The 24113-nt window shown below is 39.9% G+C and overlaps 1 protein-coding gene across 3 annotated transcripts; it reads left to right on the forward strand.

The window, feature by feature from the left end:
- Positions 1 to 19240: 19240 nt before the first annotated feature.
- LOC147898215 (pentatricopeptide repeat-containing protein At3g09040, mitochondrial-like) lies at positions 19241 to 23418 on the forward strand. Of its 3 annotated transcripts, none has more exons than XM_087379126.1 (3): positions 19241 to 19565; positions 19686 to 19758; positions 19840 to 23418. In XM_087379126.1, the coding sequence occupies exons 1-3, from the start codon at positions 19442 to 19444 to the stop codon at positions 22667 to 22669; spliced, it is 3027 nt and encodes a 1008-aa protein (XP_087235252.1). In that variant the 5' UTR covers positions 19241 to 19441; the 3' UTR covers positions 22670 to 23418. The 3 variants fall into 3 exon arrangements, with proteins under 3 accessions (XP_087235252.1, XP_087235254.1, XP_087235255.1); XM_087379128.1 differs by having other exon boundaries at positions 19690 to 19758; XM_087379129.1 differs by lacking the exon at positions 19241 to 19565 and having other exon boundaries at positions 19716 to 19758; positions 19799 to 23418.
- Positions 23419 to 24113: the final 695 nt, after the last annotated feature.

Below are 24113 nucleotides of genomic sequence, written 5' to 3' on the forward strand. Positions count from 1 at the left end.
AATCAGAAGAGGGCCAACGTAATGTTGGAAAAATACAAAAAACCATGTAAAAAGATAAAATAAGTCATATTTAAAATCTTTTTCTTTTATTATGTCTGACGTACGTGATCTTCAAAAGATGATTTTTTGTGCAAAATCTGATGATTTTGACATCGCTAGCATGCCCGGAGCAGGCCAGAACCCCCAAATCAACCTAGAGACAACGAAAATCGATGCCACTCGAAGGCTCGAAAAAGGGCAAAAATACCAGAATGGGGGATTTGCACTAAAACGTGATTAGGCCAATTGGCAGAGTGCCAACTAGTCCAGTCCCTTTTTAGTGCCAATCCCCCATGCCAATTGGCCCGATCCCTTTTTAGTGCCAATCCCCCATGCCAACTGTCCTAATCACGTTTTAGTGCAAATCCCCCATTTCGGGCATTTTTGCCCTATTTTGGGCCTCCAAGTGTCGATTTTCGATGTCTCCAAGGTCGATTTAGGGGTTTTGGCCCGCTCCCAATGCACTGGCGATGTCAAAATCATCAGAATCTACACAGAATATCAAGGATCTTATATATGCATTTAATGTGAATCCTGAGTACTAAATTCACATTTTGTAGTAAGTATCTATATTTTATGGCATTTTCCATATTTTGAGTGCAACAAAAATAGGTAAATAGTGAATTTCTTAGAGGGCATCAAAATGAGTTTCTTTCTTTCCTAATGCTCTCTCTCTCTCTCTCTCTCTCTCTCTCTCTCTCTCTCTCTCTCTCTCTCTGGCTCTCAAAAATGGAAAACAAAAGCTCTATGCATATGTATATATGTGTATATGTGCACACATGTACATCTATGTATCGCACGTGCACGCATGCTCACATATCTGTATGCTCATATAAGTACAAATGTGTGTGTTTATATCTATACAAATGTATATGTGTGTGTTTGTCTATGACACATGTCATGGTGTGTCCACACACATGTACATTACACAAATTGTTGCCACCTCCTTGGCCAATATAACTTGGGAAAAAGAGAAACCTTGGCGAGATTATATAGTAAGAATAGTATTTCTTATATTTAGAGTAGTTAAAAATACCAAGGTTGTTAGAATCATTAGCCACCAATACCATTGAAGGATGGTGTAATAGGAGTAAAATTTGTCAGAGCAAGCTCCACATTCAAGCACTTTGATAGAGTAGGCACATGTCATAAGAGCAACGAGCTTAGAGCTCGCTATGGTAGGAGCAAGTAGGGGTCAAGAGGAGGACAACCTAAGCAAAGGAGGAGGTTGACATCATGGAACATGTCAGCACAAAGACAAACCCATGCGTATAGCATGTCTCTAATTCAAAATTCAAATCTCCCTATCCACCTCTTGTCACGTTGTAACCTCATCTACCCACCACATGGCAAGTTCCAAATAACAAAGATGAGAAGATAAGATGGTATGATTTTAGTCCTTTTGCAAGATCATCCCAAGTTTTGATATGTACTTGGATTTTGGAAATTGATATCATATTTACTGTAGTCTACTAACCATTCATTGAAGCGAAGTTTTGTGCAAGCCATGATAGATGCATGTTTTCCAAGGAGCCTACGTAGTTGCCAGCAGTCACACACAAAGTGATTGAAGAATCTAGGTTGAATCTGGGTTGAGGAGCTTCCTACTTTCCGATCATCCCATTGCCTCCCCTCCCCCACCTTCCATCCATCCATCATGCACCTGCTATTTATCAATCAGATTTCTAGATTAAGACCACCCCATCCATTATGATCTTCAACCCTGAATTCTACCAGCCACTATGGCTTGCGGCATCAAATTCCAATCAACGTGTTATAAAAAACCCCCCATTGCTTCATGGGTTAGCACCTATAGCTGTAGAGCCTACAACACAATACATCTTAGATCTTTTACTCTCATCCAAAAGCAAGGTCGACTTCAAGAAAATGAGGTCAATTGCATAACCTAGAGTAGAGAGTGTTGGATTGCCTCCAAACCCAGTGCAAGCTTTTCGAATGGATCTGGTGAAAAAGTAGCAATCCTTAAAGAAGAGACATCTTTCGTGATTTCTTTCCCATAGCCAAATCATGCACTTGTGAATTCCTTTGGCCACAAAGATGGGATCCAATAATATGGATCCACTTTCCCATTGAAGTATGAGTTTGCAAGTAGAGGACCTACTATGTGTGAATAGTCCTTCCAAGGTCAAGTCCTTCAAATGAATTCAATGCAATTCAAGTGGTCTCACCCTACATTTAGTAAGCATCAAGAAAGATCATTTGGGTTGTATCACTGAAGGAATGTATTCATCTCATGGAGCCTTCCTTAAAGGTGTACTCTGGGGCTCCAAGTTACCATCTAAGCAAAGCAACCAAAAACTAATTAGCATCACAATGACAATCATGAATGGATACATGATCGCTACCTTGTGGGGAAAGACATCCTTGCATAATTGCCATGATAGAAGCAAGGGTAATCACAGAAGAAGTCTTGAATTGATACCTAATCGCTACCTTGTGGGGGAAGACATCCTTGCATAATCTCCATGATAGAAGCAAGGGTAATCACAGAAGAGGTTTAGAAAATCCTCGAATTCTATGTGTCTCTTGTTTATATGTTCGTCATAGGCTTTCAAAATCAATATGTAAGACTGTTGTCTGATTGTTTATTTGTTTGTCATAGACTTTCAACTACAAAACCAATACGTCAAACTATACTTGAGAGCTCGCTTCAACTTTTAAACAATTGCTACATAATAATATTACCTACAGATTGATCTGCGGGTAGCATTCACACCATTTTCACTATATTTGAAAGCTCCAATTTCAATTGCTCAATTCCCTTGCCATTATGTCTTGCCCCTCATGAAATGTTGAACCATACTATCAATTTACGAAATGTACAACTTTGCAAGTCTCATAGTTTTGCTCCAAGCTGCATGTATTTGTACTAGACCCTTTTCCTCTACCATGCTTGATGAAGTGGCAGACTCAATGCTTTATGAAGTGGCGGGTCATGAGGTGTACTCATTCCTAGATGGGTATAGTGGATATAATCAAATCCAGATGGTTCCGAAAGATCAGCCAAAGATGGCATTCTCAGTGACTCCCATGCCTTGGCTTTCCACGGTTGAGGCCTTTTAGCCACACAAGTTCCTCTACCAATAATGGTTGTCCCTTCAAGGAGATATTTACAATGTCTACACCAAATTGGTTTAATGCTGGAGATATTACATTCAATTTTCACTATACCTATACCTCCCATGCTCTTAGGTGATGTACAAAACTTCCATTGGACCTTAACAACCTTTTTCTATCCCATTTAATCCCCCTAGAGTAAAGTTCTTAAAAGGGAGTTGATATTATCACTACCTTTCTTTGAAGGGGACTATTATGAGATAAAATAAATAATTATAGGATTCTATGATTAATTAATATAAACCCTCGTTTCACTCCAAAAAATAAATAAAAATAAATAAAGATCTCATTAAACTCAAACAAATGCTATCAATTGAGTCTGGCCCCTATCAAATATATGTAACATTTGTTGGAATCCAAAGGGGAGTGTCAACAATATCAAGACAACAAAATGACTCGCAAGTCAAGATCTGCTCAATAATAAATAGCGAAGAGGCTTCCAAAGAAAATACCTTAGTCGAGTTGCAACCCAAAAAAAAGTCAACATGGACCTTTCAATGGGAAAGGCAATGATCATTTAGCAAAATGAGTGTTCCACTCCATACACTTGGATGCAATCCAAACAAAGAAGGACAAAATCTATGGATATACCAAATAAAAAAGTGCACTGCTTTGTACCCAATTGACATCAACACTTGGATAGAAGATAAGTTCGGCATGGATCCCCAAAAGATGCATTGAGAAAGTTGATAGTCCCCTATCCCAACAAAACTTGCAAAATACAAGACAAAGAAGGCATGCCAATCATTATCAACGTGCAAACCAAGTATAAATGAATTTCAATACTCTCAGCATTAAGTACAAAACATTGTGTCACATTAAGTACTCTCAACATTAAGTACAAAATATTGTGTCACATTGTTGACCTTCAACTAACTTGTGCAATCCATAAGAAAAGAGGAATTCTAGAAGCACTCAACAACAAGGCAAGGACTACTTCAACTAACTTGTGCAACCCAAAAGAAAAGAGGAACTCTAGAAGGACTCAACAGCAAGACAAGGACTACAACAATAATAATCACATCAAAACAAAGTTATATCAAGTCTAGACCAACTCAACTATGTGGACAACCACAAAACTCCATGGAGGGAAAATAGTTTAAAGTTTTCTACTTAAAGCATTGGATACCTGAAGACAGGTAATCAAATCAATCTAGTGGAGATGTTAACCTTATGGCAACAAGCAATATGCAACCTTCTCCCTTACATTATGGTGGAAGGATTAGGCATGCCTTTATGGAAGCTATAATATAAAAACCAATACAGACTAAAGGGATTGTTCAAATCCTAAGTGCCATCTCCATTGATGATGATGGAGAGAACTCGCAGGGTGAGAGGCACTCCACTTTGAGTTGTTTGGTTCTTGGCCCACAATCATCATTTCTATAGGGAAGAGGAGAATGCACAATAAGGGGAGCTGGTGTTCGACACGAGAAGTAGAGACCCAATGTGCATCTATAGCATCACATCTTGCAAAGGAATAAGAGATTGAGTCTACCCCAAATTTATTACATCTTGCACTAGAAGTAGAGACTTGGTGTACACAAGCAGTGGAGGATGTGCACATTTTCTGAGCAAAAACCTACGAGCAGAAAAGTCTGAGCGATAATGTTTGGGACACCAACCATGCTACTATATTTCTCAAAGGAATATACAATTCTTTCTTAATTTGTCATTTATGGAACCATATACTTACTTATTTATCATTATAACCCTCATTTTAGAGAACATCATCTATATATTAACAAATAGTGAGAACATTAGAAACTCCTATAAATCCCTCCCTACCATACTCTCTTTTGAGGATTATGGTAATTCAATCGATTTAAAAGAGTTCTCCTTAGCTTTAGCAATCCCATAGTTGAAGTATTGAGAAGCTCTCATGTAACAATGTATACCATATTCCTTGGATGAGTAGGAAAAGGATATTGAAAATCTCATAATTAAATCCATTATTATCGATCATAAATTAATCTCTAATACATTATCAAATATGGGAAGGCAAGGGAGGTATTTTCAAAATATTCCCAATTTTCCAAACCTAAGTACTTTTAAGGAAATGTGGTCCCTACTGAACTCCTTCCTACCATAATATGAATTAAAAGTTGTTACTCTCATATACATCTTGAAAATTCCACTTTATCTCTTCTATACCTCTATAAATTATGATTTTAAGCCTACCATTGCATAGATCATGAAATTTTTAATATTTTTCCTTTTTACAGCTCCTCAATCTGAGCTAAGGAGCAAAAGTTATGACCCATTCTTTGTAGGCTCTCCAAGGGTATTGGCGGAATAGTGTTGGGGCAAGCTCTTCAAACCAAATTACTCTAGCAGGAATACACTCAAAAGGTCTATTGAAAAGACGTTATATATTTTTCTTAGCTCATCCTGAGGAGCTATAAAGAGGATACTTGCTCAAATTTTCATGATCCAACCAATGGTGAAAGGAAAAGAAAGGATATTTGAAAGTCATAAAATAAGTCACCACTTGGACATTATATATGTATATTATATAAATGTATATTTATATTCTATCTCTGTTCATCAATATTTCATATTTACTTATATATTTCTTGAAATAATTTAGAATTTTTTGCTCCCCAAAAATGACTTGAGCCTATATATTTTGACCCCTCCCACCTTTTGTCCGCTCGTTGCTCGAGGGTTTTCACTCGAAAAATGGAAAGCCCCAGCAGTGGAGACTCAATGTGCATCTACAGCATCACATCTTGCAAAGGAATAAGAGATTGAGTCTACCCCAAAATTATTACAGCTTGCACCAATAGAAGTAGAGGCTCAATGTACACTGCCTACATAAGAAGTAGAGACTCAATGTACTCCTAGAGCATCACAGCCTTAAGAGATTCATCAGACTCTACTCCATTGTGGAGCATGTAGATTCCCTTTTTCTAAAGTAGCCCAAAATTTGTTGGAACAAAAACATGAGTCTTGAACATTTGTTGCGTGTTCCTACTAACTCATGATGTTGTTTTTGTTACTTATGATAAATGTCAGAATACCTCGGGGGGGTCACTATATCTAAACCATCTATATCACATGCGTTCAATGCTTATTTGTAAAATCCCTTATTCATAGATTTTTCATCTATAAAATGTACCCTTTTTCTCTACGAATCTATAAATATTTTCTAAAGTCATTTTAAATACTCCCTTATATAAGTTACATTTGTCAATTTTTGAAATTAAAAATATCCTTCTGTTTAACTCACGTGATAGGGTTACATAAGATGATAGACCTCCCTGAGCAGAATACATGAGGATATTTACTTATGATATTTCTTTCATGTGTATTATTTGATTATATGAATGTCTCATTCTATGGTTCTTTAAATAAATTAAGAGGTATTAAAGTCGATCTTTTCAAATCTTTAACTCACTTTATTCGAAATCCTTCACTTCAATCACTTTATTTGAAATCTTTTGTCTCACATTACGGTTCTTCACCTTTTACTTCACATTGTCAGGTAGAGCATTCTCCTATCCTTCAAAATGTGCTCCCTTCATTTTGGAGCCTTTTATGGTTTGGAAAAATAGGCTCTTGACCAATCAGAAGAGGGCAAGCGTAACATTGGAAAAATACAAAAAACCATGTAAAAAGATAAAATAAGTCATATTCAAAATCTTTTTCTTTTATTGTGTCTGACATACGTGATTTTCAAAATATGGTTTTCTATGCAAAATCTGATGATGTTGACATCGCCAGCACGTTTGTATTGGGCCAAAACAAATCGACCCTCGAGACACTAAAAACTGACGCTGCTGAAAGGCCTAAAAAAGGACAAAAATGCCTAGAATGGGGGATTTGCACTAAAACACAATTAGGGCAATTGGCACAGTGCCAACTAGCCTAATCACATTTTAGTGGAAATCCCCCATTTCGAGCATAGGGAGAGAGAGAGAGAGAGAGAGAGAGAGAGAGAGAGAGAGAGAGAGAGAGCATTAGGAAAGAAAGGAACTCATTTTGGGGCCCTATAAGAAATTCATTATTTACCTATTTTTGCTGCACTAAAAATATGGGAAATGCCATAAAATATGATAATTACTGCAAAAATGCCAATCCAGTACTCAAGCTTTACATTAAATGCATATATAAGATCCTTGATATTCTATGCAGATTCTAATTATTCTTACATCTCTAGCACGTCTGAAGCAAGCCTAAATCCCCAAATCGACATTGGAGACATCGAAAACCGATGCCGCCAGAATCCCAAAAAGGGAAAAAATGCCCGGAATGGGGGATTTTCACTAAAATGTGATTAGGCCAATTGGCCCAACTAGCCTAATTGCATTTTATATTCTATGCAGATTCTAATTAGTCTTACATCTCTAGCACATCCGAAGCGAGCCTAAATCCCCAAATCGACGTTGGAGACATCGAAAACCGATGCCGCCAGAATCCCAAAAAGGGAAAAAATGCCCGGAATGGGGGATTTGCACTAAAATGTGGCAGTTGGCCCATTCTGAGCATTTTGCCCTTTTCCAGGCCACCGGGTGGCATCCATTTTTGGTGTCTCTAGGGTCGATTTGGGGGTTTTGGCCCGCTTCAGACACACCATTGGTGATGTCAGATCATCAAATTTTGCACAAAAAATCATCTTTTGAAGATCACGGATGTCAAACATAATAAAAGAAAAAGATTTTGAATATGACTTATTTTATCCTTCTACATGGTTTTTTGTTTTTTTCCAACATTACATTGGCCCTCTTCTGATTGGTTGAGAGGCTATTTTTCTAAACCCTAAAAGGCCCCAAAATGTAGGGAGCTCATTTTGAAGGATAGGAGAATGTTCTACTTGACAATGTGAAGTGAAAGGCGAAGAACTGTAATGTGAGACAAAAGACTTCATTCATATAATCAAATAATACACATGAAAGATATATCATAAGTAAATATCCTCATCATATTCTGACATTTAACATAAGTAACAAAAACAACATCATGAGTCAGTAGGAACACGCAACAAATGTTCAAGACTCATGTTTTTGTTCCAACAAATTTTGGGCTACTTTAGAAAAAGGGAATCTACATGCTCCACAAGAGTCTGATGAATCCTCTTGAGGCTGTGATGCTCTAGGAGTACATTGAGTCTCTACTTCTTGTGCAGGCGGTGTACATTGAGCCTCTACTTGTATTGGTGCAAGCTGTAATAATTTTGGGGTAGACTCAATCTCTTATTCCTTTGCAAGATGTGATGCTCTAGATGCACTTTGAGTCTCCACTTCTTGTGTACATCGAGTCTCTACTTCTCGTGCAAGATGTCATAAATTTGGGGTAGACTCAATCTCCTTGCAAAATTTTACATTTCCTAAACTGATAGTATGGTTCAACATTTTATGAGGGGTAGGACATAATGGCAAGGGAATTGAGCAATTGAAATTGGAGCGTTCAAATATAGTGAAAATGGTGTGAATGCTGCTCGTCGCAGATTAATCTCTAGGCAATATTATTATGTAGCAATTGTTTAAAAGTTGAAGAGAGCTCTCAAGTATAGTCTGATGTATTGGTTTTGTAGTTGAAAGCCTATGACAAACAAATAAACAAGGAGACAATAGTTTGGCATATTGATTTTGAAAGCCTATGACGAACAAATAAACAAGTAGACAATGTAGCAAATGTGCTTATAAGAGATGCAGAGAAGTCGAGGATTTTCTAGACTTCTGTGATTACCCTTTAGATTTCTGTGATTACCCTTGCTTCTATCATGGTGATTATGCAAGGATGTCTTCCCCCACAAGGTAGCGATCACATATCCATTCATGATTGTCATTTTGTGATGCTAATTAGTTTTTGGTTACTCTACTTAAATGGTCACTTGGAGCCATGGAGTACACTTCTAAGGAAGGCTTCATGAGCTAAATACATTCCTTCAACGATACCTGAGGGCAGCTTAGCAATAGGAAGGGGGGCATGTTAACATCCATGGAGTACGGTTGTTGAATGCAAGGTAACCAGTGATTAGAGGTGATTAGGCTTCATGATTTACTTTAATGATTGTAGCCATGGAAGGAGTATAGTAGAAGCTCAGGGAGTTTGAGCCCCAAATACCCCCAACGATCATAGGTTATAGCCACCTGCAAATTGCCACAACATGTGGTTAGTGCGATGAATTGCCTCACTGGGGTCAAGCCACAAGTAGCCCAAGATCAGCCTTGCCACTCGAGGTTTTGAACCTCAACCAGGGGGTTTGAGCCCCAAATAGCTTAGGGCTTATTGGAGGCACAAAGCTAACACAAGCGCTATTTGGGACCCGATTAGGAGCACCTCCTAATGTTAGGCTTGTCCCAAGCGCTCTTATATGGTTAACACAAGTGCTATTTCCGATAGTAGGGAGAGATGGAAAGGATAGCAAATATGCCTTGGCACCTTTTAAATGTAAAGAAAGGGAGAGTGCTAAAAGAAAAAGGTTTGGACCTCCCTTCAAAAAGTGACATGTATAAATGACCAAATGGTTGACTTTGGTCTTCATTGTTGTATGCACAAGTTTGGAATACAAGCTCACTTTTCTCTTCAAGAATGTCTTTGGGTGTTATCTTGTCTCCTTCATAATGCCTTTTTGCTTGCCACTCCATCCCCCTTCACTCTCTCTTCCCCTTCTCCCTCTCCCTCCCTTCTCCCCTCTCTTCTTCCATCTCCCCTTTCCCTCTTTCTCTCGTGGAAACACATTGTGACAATTCGGAAGCTGCTTGTGTGACATAAGTGGATGGCTTGTGCTTGGATTGCTCTCACAAGGAAGTAGCTTGGAGTGAAGGCTCCAATGGCATCCCTTCAACATCCCCACGGCACATGAGTCACCATCGAGACCACACAAAGTAGTTTAAACTTTAATAATTGTGTTCTTATATGGATACGATGGAGAGGGATACATGTGTGTGCACGCACGCGAGCACAGACACACACACACACACAGATTGTGTTAAAGTATTTTCTCAGTAAAGGCAGAGAGAGAGACACTTCAATGGCTTCATTGTTACTTCCTTTCAGACAGAGATAAAGAACATGTAGATTGAGAGAGAGAGAGAGAGAGGGAGAGAGAGCGAGAGAGGGCGGGAGATTACCAGCCCATCCTAGATGGGTGTACTTGTACTATATATTAAAGAGGGCATGAAGGCATAAGAGGCTGCCACATGTCCATTGAGCCTCTAAGCACCATGTGTCGTGTTGTTGAGAGTGAAGAGAGAGAGAGATTCATATAAAATATTTTTAAATTTTTAGGCTTTTAAAATTTTTATTTAATATATTCAATATATTGAATAAAGTTGTTAAAAGCCTAAAAACATTTAATATGAAAATCTCTCTCTCTCTCTCTCTCTCTCTCTCTCTCTCTCTCTCTCTCTTAGATAGATATATATCTCTCTCTCTCTCTCTCTCTTAGATAGAGAGAGAGAGAGAGAGAGAGAGAGAGAGAGAGAGAGAGAGAGAGAGAGAGGGAGGGAGGGAGGGAATTCAAAAGTTATGTTTGTCGATGTTTAATTTGGAAATTTAAGGCTCATATGGTGAATGAATTATGTGGGATGTGCATCTGAGTAGGAGGAATCCTTGATTGCTACAGTGGATGCAACCTTTAAGAGCAAGAAAGATATGTAAACAATGCTTGTGGATAACTATTGTGTGTGTGTGTGGTAGGTGTCCCATGTTTAAGCAAGATCTATGCTTTATTTTATGCCAAGAACTAGGGGGCCTATATTTACATGGTTTAAGACAAGCTTGGATTTGGGAATCCTTTGGTGTTTGAAAAGTGTTCAATGGTAACATTTCATTTAGATAATCATGTCTAACCTGAAAATTGCATTATGCTCAATGGAATATGTTCCATGGATAGAAGGAGTTGGGTTCCCTATGGTGAATTAGTTATCATTGCACATATTTTGGGATTGCATTCTTAGGAGGATGTGAAGTTATATCTATGGGCTTAAGGTAGGAATAGTAGATTTAAGAGTCATGTTTGCCAATGTTTAACTTGGAAATTATGTGGGATGTAGATCTAAGTAGGAGGGGTCTTTGATTGCTACAAGTGGATGCAACGTTTAAGAGCAAGAAATACCTATAAATAAGGCTTGTGGATAGGTGTTGTCAAGGGCTTGAACCCAAATTGAGATTCTATGGAAGTTTTTATAAGTAAATTTTTGAACAATGCGAGGTAACATTTCTACATTTTAGCAAGATTTGTCTCCATGAGCAATCTACATAGATATTTCTTTAATCATCCTGTACTTCTTATTTATGAGATGCCATGTGTGAGAAGGCCAAGTAGATGGGAGAAATGTCAATTTGTGGATTCTCATACAAGTTAAATGTACCACAAATATGTAAGAAAATAGTACCTGTACCTTCCACAGGGCATTTTGCATTATTACCGACCGTCACGTTCATGGGCTCTTGTAGAGGCTTGAAAGAGCTATACCAGTCCTTCTTTCTGGTCATGTGACGGGACGCTCCACTATCAAGGAGCCACGAATCATTCGTTGTTGAAACTTCTGTTGAGGAGCATATTTCTTCAATTGCAACCCATAGCTCCAACTCAGTTTCAACTGTGTTGGCAGATTCCTTGCCTTTCGAAGAAGACTGTGTAGTGCCATTCTTTTCGTCCTGCTGCTTCTTTCTGCAATCCTTGATCATGTGACCGCTTTTGTTGCAGTAGTGGCACTTACCTAAAAACTTCTTCTTCTTACCATTCTTCTTCTCTCCACCCTTCCCTTTGGATGTGGTTGAGAATGCTGCATCACTTCCGCCATCGCGGGTCTTCATTCGCATCTCCTCCTCTAGAAGCATCGCGCTGAACTCTTCAAAAGTGAGGGGTGGATTTCTTACCTGCGTGTTGAGTGTCGTGACCAACGCATCGTACTTTTGTGGAAGGATCCGAATGCACCTTCTGGCCAACTCTTCGCTGGTCTTTGTAATCCCAACCGCCGCCATCTGATCACGTAGATTCTTGATCCGTGTGATGAATGTCTCAGCTGATTCTCCATCAGAGCACCTCTCTGCAGCAAGCATATTCTCCAGATTTTGAATTCTGGTCTGATTCCGCGTTTCATACTGACCTTTCAGTATGTTCCAAGCCTCACTTGCCTTGTCTGTGTGCTGAATCAGAGTCAAAACAGAATCACTTGAACTGGTAACAAGAGCACAGAGTGCATCTGCGTTCCTTTGTGAAGATGTCTGCGCAATTATCCTCTGTGGGACAATACTCCAGCTCTATGACTCCATCCTCGATGAGCTCTCGTACGTAGTGATACTGGATCTCTATGTGCTTTGTACGAGCATGGAACACAGGATTCTTTGCAATGGCCATGCAACTCTGATTGTCGCATTTCAGAACCGTCGCATCTTCGATTGGAACTCCTATGTCTTGCAGGATAATTGCGCAGACATCTTCACGAAGGAACGCAGATGCACTCTGTGCTCTTGTTACCAGTTCAAGTGATTCTGTTTTGACTCTGATTCAGCACACAGACAAGGCAAGTGAGGCTTGGAACATACTGAAAGGTCAGTATGAAACGCGGAATCAGACCAGAATTCAAAATCTGGAGAATATGCTTGCTGCAGAGAGGTGCTCTGATGGAGAATCAGCTGAGACATTCATCACACGGATCAAGAATCTACGTGATCAGATGGCGGCGGTTGGGATTACAAAGACCAGCGAAGAGTTGGCCAGAAGGTGCATTCGGATCCTTCCACAAAAGTACGATGCGTTGGTCACGACACTCAACACGCAGGTAAGAAATCCACCCCTCACTTTTGAAGAGTTCAGCGCGATGCTTCTAGAGGAGGAGATGCGAATGAAGACCCGCGATGGCGGAAGTGATGCAGCATTCTCAACCACATCCAAAGGGAAGGGTGGAGAGAAGAAGAATGGTAAGAAGAATAAGTTTTCAGGTAAGTGCCACTACTGCAACAAAAGCGGTCACATGATCAAGGATTGCAGAAAGAAGCAGCAGGACGAAAAGAATGGCACTACACAGTCTTCTTCGAAAGGCAAGGAATCTGCCAACACAGTTGAAACTGAGTTGGAGCTATGGGTTGCAATTGAAGAAATATGCTCCTCAACAGAAGTTTCAACAACGAATGATTCGTGGCTCCTTGATAGTGGAGCGTCCCGTCACATGACCAGAAAGAAGGACTGGTATAGCTCTTTCAAGCCTCTACAAGAGCCCATGAACGTGACGGTCGGTAATAATGCAAAATGCCCTGTGGAAGGTACAGGTACTATTTTCTTACATGGTATCAGAGCTCAGGCTATCTGAGTAACGACTTTATTGCAAGTTCAACGAGCCGACGGTATGACCTATGCGCGATCCTTCATCTGCCCGACGGCATGTTTTCTGAAGGGTCGGTGGTCTTCCAGGCCGACTGTCTATTAGGCCGACTGCCTATTACAGGGCCGACCGTCAACCACTTACACTATATAAGTGGCCACCCCCTATCATCAGATCACCAGTTCTTCACGCTCATAGTCCTCCGTCCAGCATCTGTCTAGATCACCATCGAAGCTCTGTCTGTAGAGCGCACGGGTGGACAGCCAACCATCAGTTGTATCAGCAGTTTGGTATATCAGAATTTTTTGTATTCTCTCCAGCTTTCCATCGTGTACTTGCGTTTTGTTGTTATCTTCCGCTGCGTACTATTTTCTTACAAAATAAACACATAGATAATTCATATGCACAAGCTGAAAGAGAGTCCACATTATTAAAATGCCTAACTTTAGAATAGAATTCAAGTTGAATGAGAGAGAGAGAGAGACAGAGACATAGATTATAAACATGTGTGTGTGTGTGTGTGTGTGTATGTATGTATTTATACACATACATACATACATACATATATATACATATATATACATATATACATACATATATACATATATATACATACATACATACATACATACATACATATATATACATATATATACATATATACATACATATATACATACATACATACATACATACATACATACATACATATATATATATATTATCTTCTTACTATATCTTGAGGATGGAGGGATGTTCAAGCACCATGTGTCCACATATGGAGAGTGCTTCAAGCACCATATATGCTGAGAGAGAGAGAGAGAGAGAGAGAGAGAGAGAGAGAGATGGAGTGATGGGTCTCAATGTTATGCATTGTCATCAACATTAGGTGCTTTGGATTCTAAGTGTCATACATCAACATATATGCTTATGCATTTGCATTGGCACATATGCATTTGGATAGACATTGTTGCTTGTGATAAAACAATTCCCTTAGGACAAGCTAGATCAAGCATATTCTCTCTCTCTCTCTCTCTCTTTCTCTCTAGTGAAATATAGGGTGCATCAAATGTATTGCAAATATATACATGTTAGAGGTGTGGGTGTGTGTATACATGTTAGAGCATCTACTATAAAATTTATTGTAGAGGTTTGACTCCTTTTGAGGCATAAAAATATAAAAATGTAATGACAATAATAGACTTTCATCATGTTAAATTTATGTAGACACTTTGACATGTATGCACAGGCTAGATCAAAATCCAGAGGTAGGTCCCTAGACTCTTTCAATAAGGGAGGTGGTTTTTGTTGTTTTTTTACTTGGTGTTACATGCCAATGACCCATGAAATGTACATGGATCTGTGTGTGTGTGTGTGTGTGTGTGTGGCCCACCCCCAACCCAAAGGGTAAGACCACATGGTGGGAAGTAAGCCCACCATGTGGAACTTACTCCCCACCTACTGACAATAAGTGAATAAAAATGGATTTGTATGATGAGTGTCAAAATGAAAAAACGATGCCAATAGTAAATGTGTAAACCACTTCTACAAAATAGATATAAAAGTTAGTAAAAAATAAGGCGCGTCACAAAATGACTAAGGATTATCCATGCTAAAGAATTATCTTAACTGTATGGCACTAGCCCGACCAAAGGCTAGTTGGAAAATCAAAGCGTGTGTTTAGATTAAAAATTCCCATCAATAATTGAGCCATACAATTAATTCCATCAATTGGATAAAAGGTCAAAACAGGGAAACATATAAGGAAAAAAAGTTTGAGACGTCTAAGTTGAAAAATGCAACAACTAGAGTTTGCAAATATTTCGATCAAAATTAAGAATTTTTAATAATACTGAGTTTGATAAACACAATGTTAAAAAAATATGTCGAATCCTCAGGCAACCCAGGTTCCAAGGTCGGGGTCCACTTACTTGCCAGGTGTTAGAACATCATAGTTACATTTGGGTAGACAGGTAATGCCTATTTTCCCCGGCTTGTTATTGCTTTACCTAGGAATATAGACAACCATATGGATTCTTAGATAAGTTAAAAAAAATTAAGCCACAAGTGAAGTTTTAAGTCACAAGTTGAGAAGGAGTAGATGAGTGCATGGGTTGAGATGGAATTAGAGGAGGTATGGGACAATTAGCGAGCTTGGTGTGTGGGGTGGTTTAAAAAAGAGTGTAAAGGGGAGATTTCACGAGGGTAGAAGAAAGAATAATTCATAATTGGGGAAGTATAAATCTGTGTGTGTGTGTGTCTGTGTATAGCAAAAAATAGGGTGGGTCAAATATTGCACGTATATACACGTTAGAGGTATGGATGTATATATAAATTTTTGTACATGTACATAGACATTGTTGATTGTGATAGAAAATGCCCTTAGGACAAGCTAGATCAAGCAGTTTCCTCTCTCTCTCTCTCTCTCTCTCTCTCTACACACACACATACATGCTAGAGGTATGGATGTGTGTATAAATTTTTGTACATGTACATAGACATTGTTACTTGTGATAGAAAATGCCCTGGGGACAAGCTAGATCAAGCATACTCTCTCTCTCTCTCTCTCTCTCTCTCTCTCTCTCTCTCTCTATATATATATATATATATATATATATATATATATAGGGAATAATAGGGTGCGTCAAATATATTGCATATATATACATGTTAGCATTATGGTGTGTGTATACATGTCTTTTAAATTTATTATAGAGGTTTGACTCCTTACAGTGCATAAAAATATAAAAATGTAATGAAAGTAGAATGATTTCCAGCATTTCAAATTTAGGTAAAACACATTGACATGTATGCACAGGGTAGATCAAGCTCCAGGGGTAGGTCCTTAGACTCTTTCAATGAGGGAGGTGGTTTTGGTTTGTTTTTTGCATGTGTTACATGCCAAGCCAAGTCCTACTGACCCATGGGGTGTACATGGATCTCTCTCTCTCTCTCTCTCTCTCTCTCTCTCTCTCTCTCTCTCCCCTTCCTTCTATAGCGAAATATATCGGGTGGGTCAAATATATTGCACATATATTCATCTTATAAGTATCGGTGTGTGTATACGTTTTTGTAAATGATCATTCAATGAATAAAATCGTTAAAGCATATACTATAAGATTTATTGTAGAGGTTTGACTCCTTATGATGCATAATAATAAAAACATGTAATTAAAGTGGAATGACTTCCATCATTTGAATTTTATGTAATGAAATTGCCATGTATGCATATTTAATGTTATAAATCATGCACTTATATAAATGGTTTTGCATTTGCATTTGCATCTCTGGATCATTAGTGACATTAGGGGCTTTGATTTTTAAGGTGTCATAATATGTGATATAAATGCATTCACACAAATGCTCAAAGCACATGTGACACATATGATTCATTGTACATATGCTTAAAACTAACACATGTATGGGTCACTTAGCTTTACTTTCTTTCTTTAGTTGCTTATTTTGCAAGTGCTCCATGTAGTTGTTAGGCCACCACTAGCTCCTCTCCACTACTTTTGTTTACTTGAGTAGGTGACGTTTTTTTCTGACCATTTGCAAATTCTTTTATCTTTTGCATATAGTTGATTCAATGCATTTATGTTACAATGCATATGATCATTCAATGAATAGAAATATTTAAAATTGTTAGAGCATCGAATTATAGAGACGAATGTAAAGAAAGTAGAATGACGTTCATCGTTTGATATTTATGGAAACACATTGAATATGTATAAATATGTAACATAATAATTCATGAATTAACATAAATGGTTGTGCATTTTCATTGGCATATATGCATTGACATATACATCATTGCTTTAGATTTAAAAACCCTTAGTTAATTTACTCATGCATTGTGCTTTTTTAATTTTATATTTCCTTACGGCACATTGGAATGGAGCTTGGGTTCTCTCTCTCTCTCTCTCTCTCTCTATCTATCTATATATATATATATGTGTGTGTGTGTGTGTGTGTGTGTGTGTGTGTGTGTACATACGTATGTACGTACGTACGTACGTATGCATGCATGCATGTATGTATGTATGTATGTATGTATGTACATACATACGTACGTATGTATGTCTATCTATCTATATACTTGGTATTGTATTTTGAGGATTACACCCAATAAAAGATGGTAACATACTCAATCTTGGTTATGGGACAATATAGGTGATGCATAGATGTTCAACCTTTAGTTTCAGATAGATGGGGGCAAAATGGCTTTGTTAATTTGCCCATGCTTTCTACTTTTTGAATTCTTTGCTTCCTTGGGGCACAATAAATTGACATTAATCCATTGTCTCATGGTTAGAGCATGATGCATGGGTAATTTAGTTAAAGATTTTTTCCTTTGCGAAGGAATAGATCCTTATGCTGTTGGTTTCTAAGGGAGTCCAATCTTCCACATGATAAGTTGCAAAGAGCAGGCACCACAATAATGTAGCCTATGAAGAGTGGGTCTTAGAATTGCGCTTTCCTAGGGAATAATCCCACACTATTGGCCTAGGCTAAACCAGATATTTTCATAAATTTCATGTGTTTACTCAAACTCATGTATCTCATAAACCAAGATTTATTATGTTGCCATGTAGCAGTCCATTGGCACTGAAGATATCAGACATGTTAGGTAGATAACCTTGCATAAGACAACCAAAACCATGTGTATGCATATGTAATGTGATATGATAAATGTCCATTTATGTAAATGCTTATGCAATTGCTATACATTTGCGTTTTCATATATTCATTTACATAGACATTGTTTCTTGAGATGGTCAACCTTGAGTTTTAGATAACCTTACATAAGACATGCAAAACCAGGGGGGAAAGTTGAGGGGTGGTTTTACAAAAGCTTAGATGTGAAATGGAGAAAGTATTTGTAACAACCTTTAAAGGATTTACACAATTTAGCCGTGCTTTCTACTTTTTGAATTCTTTGCTTCCTTGGGGCACATTGGATTGACATCCACCCATTGTCTCATGGTTAGAGCATGACGTATGGGTAATTTAGTTAAACCATTTTTCCTTTGCTGAGGTTTATGTAGTTGGTTGATTGGATACCATCTAAGGGAGTCCAATCTTCCACATGATTGAATTACAATAGAGCAAACACCACAATAATGTAGCCTATGAAGATTGGATCTTAGAATTCCACTTTCCTAGGAATAATCCCACACTATTGGGCTAGGTTAAACTAGATAGTTTCATAAATTCAATCTTCCACATGATTGAATTACAATAGAGCAAACACCACAATAATGTAGCCTATGAATATTGGATCTTAGAATTGTGCTTTCCTAGGAATAATCCCACACTATTGGGCTACGTTAAACTAGATAGTTTCATAAATTTCATGTGTTTACTCAAAATAATGTATGCTCCCCTTCTCTTCCTTGTTCTTCTTGGGAGGCTTTCGCAACCCCCCTTCTTGCCTACAATCTATCGACACCCTCGTCCTTTTATATCTATGTTTGAAGCTTCTAGATGCCTAAAGCTTTTGGAAGAGTTTGGACCAATCTACCCCCCTCGCGCAACATTAATCGGCTTACCTTAATTAATCGCCTAAGTTTACCTTAATCACAGATTGCAGCCGGCCTCCGCCCGAAACAAATTAATTAATAGGGTCCCAAATTCAATTTGGGGGCCCCTATTCGAATTAGCTTAGGTTAATTAATGTAGGGCGAGTGAATTAATTAATTGAAATGAGAGGGAGAGAGAAATAATAGGGACCCCAAGTTAATAGAGTGAATAGGGACCTGAGCAAAGAAAGACGATGATGATGGCAAATCGAACGTAGGTCTCTTCTTGGTATTCATTTGTGGCGTTTCGATCTTAAATTTGCAATGTGAGATTGATACACGAAGGCCTCGGAAGAGTTTTCTTTCTCCTCATTTTGCTTCCCCTTGCACCGTTCCTCGAGTCCTTCTTGCGATGATTCTATTCAGGAGGAGGCAGAGATTCCTTTCATACCTCCAAACGAAACTATGCAGCCATATCGCCGCTCCGGTGCATGGTTGGCAGCTCCTCTGCGCAGCCAATCGATCCCTCACTCTCCGATGGCTTCCTCAGAGCACAGTGGAGGGGTGGTGGAGAAATGCAGCCCTTCAGGTACTGCTGTCCTTTAGCGTTTTTTTGCAACGGTCAGATTTTAAGACCCAATTGAGGAAAAAATCTCGCTGCCGATACCCACTTCTGGCAATTGATTTTCCTTGTGGTCATACTTGGCAGGTAGGTCAGGGACTGCTTATGGAAGGACGACTTCACGGATCCCTCCAGGCGGTGGTACAACAGAGAAAGCGAAGTAAGTGTGAACTGAATGATTTGCACATGTAAATCTGTAGATTGGCTAGTCTGACGAGTCTTTTGTAAGTCTTAACAACAGGAAAACCCAACAATCTCAAGATTTCAAGCATAAGATGACCAAGGAGTCGCTCTGGATAGACAGTTGTTACAATCCAGGTTGGGTTGACATGCTCGAGAAGAGGCCCGAAGCGTCCACTTGTCAGGCCCAAGACCGTGGCCTGGTGGAAGAACGCGGTATGGCTGGAGCAACGGTCAGTGGTAAAGCACAAGAACTGTGCGAGAATAGTGATTGGGAAACACTAAGCTTAGAGGAGGCACTCACTTCTATGGAACGGATGCCCCAGCCGCCTTCAGTTCAGAACCTTACATGTATCGTGCATAGGTGCAGAACAAAGAAAAATCCAGCGTATACCAATCGCTTGTATGCCTACGTGTGCAAAAATGGTCTGGACGATCATAGATCTCTTGGGAACTACCTCGTCCCAATGTTGATCCAAGTTGGAAGCCTGAGCAATGCTCAGCAGGTTTTTGACAAATTGCTTTACCGGAATGTGTATTCGTGGACTTCTCTCATTTGGGGTTATATTGCATTTGGGGATTCAAAGCATGCCCTCGACCTCTACCAGAAAATGCAAGAGGATTCTGTACACCCTAGTAAGTATACCTTCGTGGCTGTCCTGAAGGCTTGTGCTAGGCTGAAAGATGCAGAAAGAGGCCGACAAATACACACCGAGATAGCCAGAAAGGGGCTGGAAAGAGATCTTTTCGTTAGCAGCACCGTGGTGGATATGTATGCCAAATGTGGCTTGCTTCTAGAAACACGGGAAGTGTTTGACAAGTTACCAGTTCGAAATGAGATCTGCTGGACTGCACTCATGGCAGGATATGCTGAGCATGGGCTTGGCGAGGAAGCGCTGAACTGTCTCGAACAGATGCAACTGGAGGGTCTCTCTCCAGATGCTGCCACATTTGTTTGCAGCTTGAAAGCTAGTGGCAACATAGGAGCGATGGACAAGGGCCGAGAAATGCACGGTGAGATAGCCAGAAAGGGGCTAGAAAGAGACCTTGTTGTTGGTGGCTCCTTGGTGGATATGTATGCCAAATGCGGCTCGTTTGTGGAAGCTCGGGAAACTTTTGACAAGCTGCCAGTTCGAAATGAGGTCTCGTGGAATGTACTGATTGCAGGATATGCCAAGCATGGGCTTGGTGAGGAAGCACTGAACTGTCTGGAAAAGATGCAACTGGAGGGATTCTCTCCAAATGCTGTCACATTTTTTTCCAGCTTGAAAGCTTGTGGCAGCGTAGGAGCCATAGACAAGGGCCAAGAAATACATGCTGAGATAGCCAGAAAGGGGCTGGAAAAAAATATTGTTGTTGGCAACATCTTAGTGGATATGTATGCCAAATGTGGCTCGCTTGCAGAAGCACGGGAAGCATTTGACAAGCTGCCAGTTAGGAATGAGGTTTCATGGACTGCACTCATGACAGGATATGCTGAGCATGGCCTTGGTGAGGAAGTGCTGAAATGCCTGGAACAAATGCAACAGCAGGGTGTCTATCCAGATGCTGTCACATTTGTTTGCAGCTTGAAAGCTTCTGGCAACGTAGGAGCCATGGACAAGGGCCGAGAAATGCATGCCCAGATAGCCAGAATTGGGCTGGAAAGAGATCTTGTTGTTGGCAACACCTTGGTAGATATGTATGCGAAAGGTGGTTTGCTTGCAGAAGCTCAGGAAGTGTTTGAGAAGCTGCCGATACGAAACAAGGTCTCGTGGACTGCACTCATGGGGGGATATGCTGAGCATGGGCTTGGTGAAGAATCGCTGAGCTGTCTCGAGCAAATGCAACTGGAGGGTCTCTCTCCAAACGCTGTCACATTTGTTAGCAGCTTGAAAGCTTCTGGCAGCATAGGAGCCATGGACAAGGGTCGAGAAATACATGCTGAGATAGCCAGAAAGGGGCTGGAAACAGATCTTGTTGTTGGCAACGCCTTGGTGGATATGTATGCCAAATGTGGCTTGCTTGCAGAAGCACAGGAAGCTTTTGACAAGCTGCCAACTCGGAATGAGCTCTCATGGACTGCACTCCTGGCAGGATATGCTGAGCAGGGGCTCGGTGAGGACGCACTGAACTGTCTCAAACAGATGCAACTGGAGGGTCTCTCTCCTGATGTTGTCACGTTTGTTAGCAGCTTGAAAGCGTGTGGTAGCATAGGAGCCATAGACAAGGGACGAGACATACATGCTGAGATTTTCAGGAATGGGCTGGAAAGAAATCTTGTTGTGGGCAGCAGTTTGGTGGATATGTATGCCAAGTGTGGCTCACTTGTAGAAGCATGGGAAGCATTTGACAAGCTATCTATAAGAGACGTATTCTCGTGGACTGCACTGATCACAGGATATGCCCAGCAGGGAGAAAGTGAAACTGTTTTCAATATGGTTGAGAGAATGAGAGGAGAAGGGATAAAGCCAAACGGGGCTACGTTCTCTACTGTTCTTACTGTATGCAGTCACTCGGGTCTGGTGGATAAAGGCCAAAATTACTTTGAGGCCATGAGCAGAGACTATGACGTCACTCCAACTATTGAGCACCACACGGGCATGGTTGACCTTTTTGGCCGAGCAGGCCAATTAGACGAGGCAGTAGCGATGGTTAAGAAGATGCCTTTTCATCCTAATCTTGTTGCATGGCATACGGTGTTAGGTGCTTGTCGAAAGTGGGGCAATGTGGAGCTTGGAAGACTGGCCTTTGAACATGCAGTGCAATTAGATGAAAAAGATGCTGCATCGTATGTCTTGTTGTCAAACATCTATGCAGATGCTCATACAGGAGGAAGAGAAAAAGTTGAGGCAAATGAGTGTGGAAAAACAAGCATAGAAGCCAGGACAGAGTTAGTGGGCTCACAATAGCAGGATTGTGCATTCATTTTTGGTGGGGGAAGGCATTTCAAAAGCAAAAATATCTATGCAATGCTAGAAGAGCTTTCCCCGAAATGAGGAAGGATATGCCCAAGATTCGCACATAAGGTGTCACCATTGATGGAAAGACAGATTGGTTATGTGGGCACAGTGAGAAGCTGGCTATCTCATGTGTCCTAAATGTTACTGAGAATCTCCGGGTTCGTAAAGGTAAGGCATTGGACCATTCGTGTGAGAGTTGCAAAGTGCTTTAATGTCTTCAATGAAAGAGGGTGTGCTTGTGGGGACTATTGGTGTATGCTAGTTGAAGATCTTTCCCTCAAAATAAGGAAGGGGAATGTCCCAGATTTGTGTTGGGTGTTACCATTGATGGAAAGACAGATTGGTTATGTGAGCACATTGAGAAGCTGGCTATCTCACGTGTCCTAATCACTACACCCAAGGGGATACCCATACAAATGCTGAGAATCTCCAGATTTGTAACGACTGTGTGACCAATGCACTGATATCAAAGGTAAGGCATCGAATTATTTGTGTGAGGTGCTAACTGCTTTGATGTTTTCAATGAAGGAATGCATGCCTGTAGGGACTATTAGTGATGCAAGTGTATCTACAGTAGCTAATGTCCCTCTCATTTGAGTTTTTCCTGCTAGAATGCTGGAAGGATAGGTGAGGTTTACTCAGAGGAATGATGAAATTGAGTGAGATCCTAATTTTGTATTAACAGTTTTCTGGAAATCACGTCTATCCAGTATGCCACCCTTCTACGCTGGTCCAAAGAAAGGGAAAATGTGTGTACTACCATTATGCATGACACAATCTGTCAATATTGTGATATACTTGAAAGAGGTGTACTCAAAAGTATGTCATGGTGGCGGTCCACAAGTCCACTTCTTAACTCGCAGTTCGTACTCATGCCTGCGAAGTCCTGAATGTAGAAGCGCAGTTTAAGTCCTCCGCTATGCCTGTTTTCCTGCCCATCGCGTCATCATATATTTGAGTGTAATGAATAGCTTTTTTCAAAGACTCAGATGTGGTTTTTTTGGGTTTGACCCTTGTAGTCCTCCTTCGGTCCTCGTATGTGTCAACAAGCATGGAATAGAGAGCAAGTAGCTACACATAGCAACATCATTTTGAAGTCGAAAGCAATCAATTGCTTTCACGTACACTTCTATTCTTCAATGTAGTCTAGGTGTTTTTCCTCCCAAGATTGAATCCTCATATGAATTGGAAATATTAAAGGTGTCATTGGTTGCGCATGCATCATCTCTTTGGTCTAATTTGTGTATGCAAAGATCCTCAATGGAGGGGTGGTAGGTTTTTCCCTTTTCCATGGTTCTTTCTTGGAAAGGTTACTGGCACTGTACACTTTTTATCACTAGACGCTTCATACCTAGGAAGGAGGAATAATTTCATTTTTGTTGTGCAAATAGCC

This window comes from Dipteris shenzhenensis, chromosome 9 (genome assembly GCF_047967505.1).
Source record: "Dipteris shenzhenensis isolate YYH24624 ecotype China chromosome 9, Dip_SZ_1.0, whole genome shotgun sequence".
NCBI lineage: Eukaryota > Viridiplantae > Streptophyta > Polypodiopsida > Gleicheniales > Dipteridaceae > Dipteris > Dipteris shenzhenensis.

What these genes read in the sequence shown, in the direction of transcription:
- LOC147898215 (XM_087379126.1), top strand. Translation starts at nt 19,442, where the DNA reads ATGCAGCCATATCGCCGCTCCGGTGCATGGTTGGCAGCTCCTCTGCGC. An exon ending in GGAGAAATGCAGCCCTTCAG is followed by an intron (nt 19,566 to 19,685) that starts GTACTGCTGTCC and finishes CATACTTGGCAG; the next exon opens with GTAGGTCAGGGACTGCTTAT. An exon ending in GGTACAACAGAGAAAGCGAA is followed by an intron (nt 19,759 to 19,839) that starts GTAAGTGTGAAC and finishes TCTTAACAACAG; the next exon opens with GAAAACCCAACAATCTCAAG.